We start from the raw sequence: 11,022 nt of genomic DNA, 5'->3' as shown, positions 1-11,022 counted from the left end.
AGAGACGAAACGAGTCAGGGTTCAGAGAAAAAGTAAATAAACATAATATGGGCAACAAGAAATGATTCAGGTTTATTCTCAAGCGCACAACTTTAAAACAGTCCCACAACTACAAAGATAAACACAAAATAAAATGTGCTGATTGTAAAACCCCTTCAAAAACACACAACTATTACATAATGTGATAATGCTTAAACTACAAAGCAGCAACACTAAAACTTGGACTGGCTCTCAGCAGGACAAATTCTTATTGATCTTTACATCAGGTTTTAGAGCTGATTGATCAGCAGATATTTTGATATTCAAGTCAATCAAATAATGGTATTTTTTCATTTACATTCTGTATCACTACACACTGATTCTATATTCAGCTATCTTTTGTTCTGGACAAAAAACACCCTGTTTTTCCACACTACTTTGACCAAAAAATGAATTGATTGGCAATTTAATCAATGCATGCCCAAAGGTTGGGGTTAGGTTTACTCTGAGATGTCTGCAGTTCATACTAAAGAACAACTAAGAGTACATTTTTGTGGTTAATAGCAATGATGAAACAAGAGAGCTAAAAAAAAAAAAAAACAACAGATCTATGTGTAGATATTCACTTGTTTACAACACCTTCTGAATGATTTAAAAATGTCTTTAGTTGTAACTGCTGCAGCTTTTTAGATATTGTCTCACATATATGCTGATATCCATGTATTTACAATAGCTAAATATCAGCTGATACATTTGGTTCTGCTAGCTTACAGGCCAGTACCATGGATATAAATGCTTAATGTAACTTTCTAATTGAATCCAGACATTTGACAGTCTCCACATAAAATCAAAGTTGCCCTAATTCGCATGCAATGTAAGACTGTTGTGATCCGTTTATCACTCTATCCACTGAATGGCACATACAGGGTAATCTTTAAATTACATTTAAATTCCACATTCTATTGCGCTGGACACAAAAAGTTTGCACTCCACTCATCATAGGATAAGTTCTAAGTGCTTAAGTAGGAGGCAACTGGACTTCTTTTTTTGGTCCTTGAAGATGTTTCACCTTCATCCAAGAGGCTTCCTCAGTTCTAACTGACTGATGGGAGTTCCAGTTAGTCCAGTTGTTTTCTACTGAGGATAACCAAGATCTGGATGACTGAGAATCAACACATTTAGGTTATGTTATCTTAGCCTCATATTGATTACTAAGAAAATTATCTGTGGACTTAAAACTAACCAATGACAAAAGATGTGAGGTGGGTTGACTTCCATACAGGTTTCTGCGGGTAGTGCATGAGCTGTCAGTCCCCAGACAGACTTAAGGTGGCGCTGTTGACCACAGTGGGACAATAGATGGATGTATGGATGTAGACAGAAACTCTGACTGGGAAGGCAAATCAAGCTTTTTAATCAATAATTCTAAGTGACATTTGAGTAAGTGGTTCATATGTATCACTGTTTCATTAGCAGCAATATGAACAAATACCATAAAGAACTTAGCAGCTGTTTGTCATCCAGTTTGTACTCATCATGAAGTCTGATGGGTTGGTGTTTGTCACTGGATAGTTTCACCAGATCTTATGGCAGTCACAGAGGTGTACAGAGATATAAGACCTATCTACAATTTTATAATTATAAATATGTACTGTGTTACTGTTGAAATTAGTAATACGAACAGGAATAAATCTCCAACTGGGACCAACCATTACAGCCTATAATACAGACTGATGCCCAAATACTTTATGCTGTAGTCATTTTGTTTTATTTGCTTGAGTAAAGTAGCTTTAAACTGAGAGGACTTGCATGCCAGCTATTTTTCTTAATCTTCTTCCTCGTCCTCTTCATTATCACCCTCCTCATCCTCTTCATCATCATCACCCTCTCCTGAATCAGGTACCCAGAGTCCAGAGTCAATACACCTCTTCAGGTGGTATTTTCCTTCCTGTAGAGAGAACGTAGTGACACCACACAGAATAAATAGATACATTTTGGTGCAATTTTGTGCAAAATGTTTGAGCTGCTTTAAAAGATTAGAAATTCTGACTTCAGGACAAGAGTCACACTAACTTCAAAGTCCAGCTTGTTCATAGCTTCCTGCAGCATCTGAATGTTCTTTTCATCAAAGCTCCTCTGTATTTCCTGTGAAACACAAACCGTCAAAGCACTGACATGGAGAAATGAACTTATGAACTGAGGAAGAAGTTGAGGAAGAAACGCATTCATTGCTTCCCATTGCATGTTTAAAAAGCATATGATCATTTGACAAGCACTTCTCTTTTATCCAGTTTTAGGAAATCTGGACTTACCACAAATATTTAAGTAAACTCCACTCACTACTAACTCTAAAGAAACAATTTTTTAAGAAGTATATGTATAAACGTAGTAGATGATGCCATTTACCTTTGACAGAGAGTTCATGCCTGGTTGACGGAGTTCATTCTGCTGACCTGTACTGACGTTCCTTTTTATCCAGAAGGCCAAATAGCTTACATCAGCTATTTTCAAAATTTACAGTGGTTTGATGTCTGAAAAAATGCACCCCTTGTACCAACTACAAGGTTGTCAAAGTAACGAGATTTCTTTAAAACAGGTCATTAAATAGCAAAGAGACTTTTACATGCCTTCCAGTCTTTAATAGAAAGATTTCTTTAGCTTTCTCCTGATCAGAAATAATTTTGATGAAGAAATTAAACAAATGAAATGATGAAAAGAATCTGGTCTGAAGCCTCTGATGATGATTGGAACAATATGTTCCAGCTAAGATTACCAACTAAAGACAGAACAGAGAGAACAATTCCATATTACCATATCATACCTGGATAGAATCATAGACAAGAGCTTGAATATCTCTTCAAAATATTCTTGGCTGTTAGAAAGAAAGCTATTACATTTAAATGGTTCAACTCGGAAACTCCAACAACACGACTCTAACTATCCATAGAATAAACTCCAATGAGAATTTGACCTTTACCTCACCACTATAAGTATGTAAAATACTGTAACAAATATTCTAAGCTTATAATAAGTAAATCATCACACATTAAACAGTCCATACAGTGTGAACTCTATTTGAGGGGAAAAAGCAACATATTTTCCCAAAGCTGATTATGAACAAGAATAAAGCAAAGTTTCCCCTTCTGATCAGGATAAACAGCATACCTTTACATTATGCACACTATTAAACATTAATGTAAATGAAGCCAATATGATGTAATAATGAAAAAATGAACATAATAACTTGCAGTCAGGTGGCTAATGATCACATGTATGAGCTGATCTGCAGTTTTGACTTGTCTGGCTTGTAGCTCCAGCACAACAAAGTGTCGAATTTGATGTGCTGTGTAAACAACAGTAGATGCAACGAGAGATACTGCTCTCTCACAGCCCCAGGGGACAGAGTGGGGCAACAACCACTTTTTCAGCTGCAGGATGCATCTGCATGACATCTTGCTGAAGTCAATTCATCCTAGTTTTGCAGCGAGTGAGGGAGACTCACATTTTCTAAACATACAATATTAAATTCAAAAATATGAGGAGGGATGGTCTGTTACAGACTTATTTGGATCTCATCAAAGAGGATTTATTGATCAGCTTGTGCAAAGACTATTGAATTTGTTTATGTAATAATGCAGCTATCTAACGGAGACACAAATGACAAAACCACATACTGTGAACTGCTATAATGAAACACAGAGCAAGTAAAAGAGAAAGAGACAGAGCTGAATTACATCCACTGTGGCTCTGAACACAACCTAATGTCTGACTAAGAGAACATTTCACTCATTAATCAGACTGAATGCATGTAAAAGAAAAAATGGCAAAAACATTCTTCACGGGCTAAACAATGTGTCTTTTCCATTAGAACAAAAGTCACCAAACACTCCATAATTCAGGCAATTTAATGTTGGCAGTTTGGAACAAACATGAAATAGTTTGTTCTATATCATCTATGAACCATTGTACATTATTAGTCCTATCTTAATTTAGCATGAAATACATCAACTTCTATTTATCTCAAGAAAGCTTTAAAAATTATTACTCACCTCCCATTGCTTGTGTTTTGTTAATATTACTCCACATTACTTCATCCTCTGCTCCTGCAAGTTACCTGCTGTTTTCACTCTTCACTCAAAATTTTTTATTATTTTATTATCGTAGCAATCACCCAAAAAGACAGCGTTCATTGTATTGATAGAAAAAAAACTGCATTCTCAAATTCTCAGGAGTGTGTGCACACATTTGTGGTATGATTTACCTTTGGTAGTGACTGGTAGACTTCTACAGGGTCTAAACCTCCTGGGCCCAGTCTCTTCTGCTTCTCCTCCTCCTCCAGCTCCTTCATAGCGTTCTCCATACGAAGCTGAGCACAGCTGCATATCCGTTCCTTCAGTAATTCCAGCTCGTGGTCGAACGCATCCTGGTATGGCTTATCCGCAGTCTGACATGAACACGAAAGCACTGGAATGAGCAAATTTGATCGAACACACAAACAAAAATAACTCTCCCAATGGAAAGCAAAGCATGTTTCAGCAACTACAGACCTTGATCTTTGAGAAGAATTGTCTGAAACAGCCTCTCGGGTCAACCTCCAGTGTCCGAGCCAAATCCAAGATGAACTGCATGACGATGGTTTGGTGAGCCACCTGCTCCATGAGGGCATGTTTCTACAAATACATGGAACAAATAAAAAAGCTGTACCTGCCAGAATTTGCTGGGTTTGTTTGTTTGTGTCTTTGTAAACACACACGTCACTCACCTCGTCAATCTCAAAGTCAATACAGATGACAACAAGACAATTAGCTGTCTCTTCACACACCAGATGTGGGTTGTCTGATAGATACTTCTGACTGTCGTCCCAACGCCGCAACATACCTGGTAAACACACAGTTACACAACATGCATGATGCTACATTCAAACTGACTTCTGAAGGTTTTATAAGGCAAATATGTTTTAAGACCTTTTAAGACCAAACAAAACTAAACTGAATATTAGTTTTAGAGTCGTATGGACCAAAGTGTGAAACGTTTCAGTGAAGACCGCCAAGAATTGCAACAACTACATTTATGTACCAATCATTAATTCAACATTAAAAATTACCATTACCTGGACAAGCATTAGAAAATGGATGGACAACAAAATGTTTTTGTTTTTTTGCTAAAATCCAATATAGACACGTTTATTAACTAACATTACTGCCTACATCTTTCTGTAAGACATATTTTTGACCTTTCTAATATGTTTAAAGAAAAGTAAAGTTGATGTCTTTGCAGGCTGTGACTTGCAGATACCCTGAACTGACTTCAGTCACGAGAACACTGTGGCAACGTGACCAATAATAGAAACTCCACTTCCCTTTTTAAAAATGATGATTATGACCAAGGAAAGGGTAGAAACAGAAATAGGCTCGGAGTCAACATTTGTAAGAGGAAGTCTGGCATGCCTTAAACAACAACCCTGATGTTGTTTCTGGGGTTGGAGCACAAAATTTCAAGAACAGGTACAAGTTACAAACATGAGAATTCACAAGCACAAGTTAACCAGCACTAGAGAGTAAAACTCCAGCTACTTTAGCTCTGCTGCTTCCATTGTCTTCATTGTTCTGACCATTTCCCTATTTCGAGTCGCCCCACTTTATGAATGTGCAATAATAAATCACTGCAGCCCCCTTTTAAACACATCAACATACATCATACCTATAAACTCATAAGTATTCAGTCATAGACTAAACACAACCCTGCCTACCCCCAAAATTCACAGGTTTGCAGATTTAAAAACCCTTAACTTCTCACTGTTTTTCACATGCATCCTTTGTCCTTCGATGCACCACCTTTGCGCGGTCAGCTTTTTCTGTAAAAGCTACGACTCAGTGGAACGCCCCGCCTGATGGCATTAAGAACTGTGTTTCTATGGGCAGTTTTAAAAACAAACTGAAAAACCTGCTTGAGGACACTCAGAACTGCAACCACTAATAATGTCTGTTTAATTTGCATTTAAAGTGTGTGTATATGTGTGCTTTTAAGAGTGAGTGAGTGTGAGTGCGTGTGCATGCACGTGTGTGTGTGTGTGTGTGTGTGTGTGTGTGTGTGTGTGTGTGTATAATGTTTTGTTTCACTGTGTCATGTGTTTTATAGTCCAGCTTTTTTGTGACATTTTAATGTTGTGATGTTTTCATTGTGACCTGCCAAAGGACTGCAGATGGAAATTAGCTTAGAGCTAACTGGTGCAATACATTATATGGCAACATTTATGTTTCATATTGAACATGGTCCCTTTCTAAATAAATTGATAATAATAATAATAATAATAATAATAATAATAATAATAATAATAATAATAATAATAATAATAATAATAATAATAATAATAACAATAAATACAAGCCCCAAGTCATTCGCTTTTAACTGGGCATTGTAATTCTCATCTTGTCATGCTGTCCAAACACCTGTAACTACCACTTACTATCACACAGTGTAAACTTATGAAACAGGAAGGTGAATGGTTTAGAATGGAACAAGCATCCAAAAATAGCTCTCTGATTTTGCCATCTCATCAGACTGACATAGAATTCTCTATATGGTGAGTAGAGGGAAAAGTAAATGGATCCGGTATTTTTCACACAGCCCATAGAAAGTTTAGTTTCTTGGGACATTGACTATAGTTCAAAATTAAGGAGTATGAATGATACACAATTTCCATGTGTTGAAAACTGAGAGACTCTGGTGTTTAAGGTCACATAGTAGCACACAAAGAACAGAGCAGGTGGAGGGTGGGTAGGAAAGGACAATGTGAGGGAACATGAAGGAAAACACAACAAACATACTCAGTTTTATCAAAACCAAAACATACCAAAGTGTTTGATTTCCGTTGCGTACTTCTCCACAAAGGTCTTGTGCTTCTCCACCTTTTCCTCCTGTGTTTCCTCCTTTGGTACAGGTTTGGTGTTGAGCACACTCTACAAAACACGATAAAGAAAAAAATAAATGAGGATACGGAGAAGTCACACCAAATCTCCTGCTCTTAATGCCCCATGGTACCTTGCTGAAACCTTCTTTGCTGATTGTGTCTACATTCCAAGGTACTTTCTTTTCTTCTCGCCGGTACTCCTCAATCAGTTTCGCAAATGTCTTTTCATCCTTCTTCAGTTTTTTCACCACGGCCTGGACTTTCTCCAGCTCAGCCTCTCTCTCCTCATCTTCCTCACCCTCCTCCCTTCCATCTTCCAGCTCTTTAAGTTGTCCCTGGGCCTCCTCTAATAGCCTTTTACATTCTGCAAAGTTATTTTCCAGATCTTCGCCCCTCTGCTGAAATTCAGCCATTTTCTCGAGTCGGACCTGTTGTGGAGAGTCAGAGTGGATGGAAGACAATGACGGTAGCTCATAGTGTGGAAGAATCGCAAGTAAAACAGGGAAAACAAGAGAAGAACAAAGGGGATCACGTAGGGTGAAGATGCTTAAAAGTGACGTCGGAGGAAATGAATCGATATTTTCAAAACAGCAACAATCTGCACGAGACAGAAACAGCTACCTAGAAGCTGCATTTTGTAATGTGCAGATTATTTTATTTGTTTGAAAACTGCATCAAAATAGTCCTTAATGTAGGAGAAGGCTCTAAAATACTGTGCCGATATGAAGCATTATGGGCTTTGACTTTCTTCAGGAACACAAAATAAGTGTATGAATGATTGTATATGAACTAAAATATTTCAACACAGAGATGGCCAAATTTGTACAAATTCAAAATAAGCTGTGATCCTGAACCCCTGTGCTCCATGGCTGTAACAGCTCACAATACTTCAACTAGTGGTGTTAAATGGAGTTTCCCCACACTTGGCAAGTTTTTCAGTCTCTACAGATATCAAATGTAAGAAACAGGAAAAAAAAATAGACGAGGGAAACCAGGGCGGTGCTGGAAACTATGTGTCACTAGACTTTCCTTCCAAGCCAAGGGACAGCAACACGTTGAGCTAATTACCCAGATTTAGAGCCAACAAACAGAGCTTGGCAATTGGAGTTGTTGCAGAAACCTACTAGTTATATACTTATTTAATTTTACAACCACTCACTTGTCTCTTTTTGCCGAATGATTTGCCCTAAAAACCAAGGTAATAATGCTGAGGGCTTCTACTTTTATAGCCTGACAGCTACTGGACTTTTTAGGCTCGCATTAAAGCATATTTGAAAGTTAAAATGAAAATCCAATAATCAAATATCAGCCTTATACACAGCTACTTGATGAGATGAGAATATCTTAGACTTTTTGTTATAAACTGGTACCAGTTTTACAGATTAAAAATAAACTTGTTAGTGACATGTGATGAACAAACTGCAAAGGATGGAGGGACTATTTTTAAAATATCCCACACATTTTGACTAAATGAAGTAGACTCAGAGTACACAAACGTATTTATTTTTAACCTAAGGTTTCAACTGCAACACAGTTGCAACACATAAGTAAGACTGTGAGATGTGGGAGAAAGCTCCAGAAAAGGCTACTACAGAGATCTTACGATGTGGTTGAATGTCTGGAAAAAGCTTAATCCTGGTTTTAGATTAGTTAATCAAACTACAGTGTAGACATTTCTGCAGTGTACTTTCCTCTTGGTGGACATATAAAAACCAGTTATCAAAGCCAGTTTACCAAGCAGGTTCTAAGTGTTTGATTTGGAAAAAATAAGCAAAAGTAAGAACAGTCAAGTGCCATCCATTTTCTGTGACACAAATTTGTACTTGGTATATGTGGGCTATAATTGCAGCTGTCTGGTATTTAAACCTAGTCACGTGTTTTGATAGTTGTGTCAGCAGGAATGGAACTTTTGATTAAGCTTTCAAACTTTCCCTGGTGGGTTTCCCGGCTTTTCCTGTGTTGACTTTTGTCACACATTAGATGTCAATGAATTGTAAATAATTACCCAGTATTTCACCACAAACGTGACAGGGAACCCCCCCCCCCCCCAAAATACCACACTTCTGAGTTTTGCTTTCCGTTTCCTCTTTCACTGACCTGTCTTTGACTCTATGGGGCTCCAACACATCTCACCTCACTGCATAACAGGCCTCGTTTATTCATGAAATGCATTTTGTTGATAATATTTCTATTATAATTTATATACCTTATATACAACCATAATATTATGGTTGACTGGTGTGAACGAAACCATCTGCAGCTCAACGCCGGTAAGACGAAGGAGATGATCGTTGACTTCAGCAGGAGGAGGACACCCCAGACTGCACTGGTGAACATCCAGGGTTTGGACATTGAGATGGTGGATTCATACAGATACCTGGGTGTTCACCTCAACAATAAACTGGACTGATCACATAACACAGAGGTCCTGTACAAGAAGGGCCAAAGTCGTCTCCACCTGCTGAGGAGACTGAGGTCCTTTGGAGTGTGCAGGACTCTGCTCCGGACATTTTATGACTCTGTGGTAGCGTCTGCTATCTTCTATGTAGTGGTCTGCTGGGGAGCGGGGAGACTTTACAACATCAGCATCATTGGCTGATGTTAACATAAACTGACTCATATCATATCATCCCAAACCCTAAAATTTGCACAGCAATTCTTGCACTGCTACATCTTTGCACTTTTTAAACTTATTTTTTCCATTCTCATTTCTCATCCCTGTAAATATTGTAAATATTATTGCTATTATTTTATTACTATGACTGTGTTTATTGCTACATAAGCTGCTGTAACAATGTGAATTTCCCCTGGCGTGGGGAGAAATAAACGATTACCTCATCTTATATATGCCCTTATACTTCTGCAGGGTTTTGAATGCAGGGCTTTTCTTTGCAGTGATTCATTTTACAATGCTAGGCTGGTACTTCTACACATACGAGCTCAGTATTTCTGCTCAGATCACACAATGTGACGCTCACAGATTTGGTTGAAACACCTGTTAGCCAAACTCTCTGTGTATTGGCTCGTCTGGTTTGCAACTAGAAGTGACTTCTACCGGTAAAACTAACCAGGAACGGGACTCCAAACGTCACGGCTAGTACAAGTGTCACTGCTGACCCGGTGTCTCATTCGGAACAGGCTCGGTGTGTCCACGTACGGACTGGTGGCGTCTTCGTCGTCGGACACGTAGATGTGATCCCAGGAGCTGTAGTCGATGCTCATCCTCCTGTCGGTTTTCGGTTTCGCTGGCAGCAGAAGGACGCTATACTGACGAGGCATCAGCCAAGCGAGCAACCAAGACACAAAAACTGACGGAGAGTTTTTTCCAATCCTCTTATCTTATCTTAGCAGCAACAATCCGGTTAGAGAAATCCCCGTCTGTCCAACCGGCAACAGCGTGCGCCCTGAAGCCAATCAATACACGTCATCAAAAAGCGCGGAATGTTTTTGTGCGACAACAAAAGGGATCATTCCAAAAACACTAATAATATGATAATACTGCGGGTTTTTGCTCACCTTTATTTCTGTTCTTAATATGAGTGTAATGACATTGCGTTTAAATGGGTTTTGGACAAAATTAATCATTTGTTTCAGACTGTAACTGTGGAGTATGGAAGCCCGTTTCCGCCACTTGGAAAAAAAAAAGTCAAATGCTATCTCATAATTATGAGATGCAAAGTCATAATTATGACTTACAATCTTATAATTATGAGATAGAAAGTCATAATTATGAGATACTAAGTCATAATTATGAGGTAGCAAGTCATATTTATGAAATACTAAGTCATAATTCTGACTTAGTATTCCATAATTAGGACTTAGTATCTCATAATTATGAGATAGTAAGTCAAAATTATGAGATAGAAAGTCATAATTATGATTTTGTATCTCATAATTATGAGTTAGAAAGTCAGCAGCAGAACTATCCACTATTGAGGAATGGATTGACATTCTACGTGAGGTTTACACTGTGGAAGAGTTGGCATTTTCCCTATAAGTGTCAAAAGAGAAGTTTTATCAGATCTGGACTAAATGTACTGAGTATGTAAAACCCAAAAGGTGTGAATTTTAGTTGAATCTACCTGTAACTAGATACAACCAGCTCTCCTCATCTACTTTTCTTACTATTGTTT

General features: G+C 38.1%; 1 protein-coding gene across 3 annotated transcripts; it reads right to left on the bottom strand.

Moving 5' to 3' along the window:
* Nucleotides 1-48: 48 nt before the first annotated feature.
* Nucleotides 49-10,317, bottom strand: cdc37 (cell division cycle 37 homolog (S. cerevisiae)). Of its 3 annotated transcripts, none has more exons than XM_023297703.3 (8): nt 10,007-10,317; nt 7,021-7,317; nt 6,833-6,938; nt 4,742-4,857; nt 4,527-4,649; nt 4,241-4,423; nt 2,053-2,124; nt 49-1,927 (listed from the first exon to the last, which is right to left on the bottom strand). In XM_023297703.3, the coding sequence occupies exons 1-8, from the start codon at nt 10,166-10,168 to the stop codon at nt 1,805-1,807; spliced, it is 1,182 nt and encodes a 393-aa protein (XP_023153471.2). In that variant the 5' UTR covers nt 10,169-10,317; the 3' UTR covers nt 49-1,804. The 3 variants fall into 3 exon arrangements, 2 of the variants coding, with proteins under 2 accessions (XP_023153471.2, XP_054865895.1); XM_055009920.1 differs by having other exon boundaries at nt 9,958-10,099; XR_008601433.1 differs by having other exon boundaries at nt 1,872-1,927; nt 2,386-4,423.
* Between the last annotated feature and the right edge of the window lie 705 nt (nt 10,318-11,022).

This window comes from Amphiprion ocellaris, chromosome 4 (assembly GCF_022539595.1).
Source record: "Amphiprion ocellaris isolate individual 3 ecotype Okinawa chromosome 4, ASM2253959v1, whole genome shotgun sequence".
NCBI classification, from domain to species: Eukaryota; Metazoa; Chordata; class Actinopteri; family Pomacentridae; genus Amphiprion; species Amphiprion ocellaris.
This window is presented reverse-complemented; position numbering and strand designations above follow the sequence as displayed.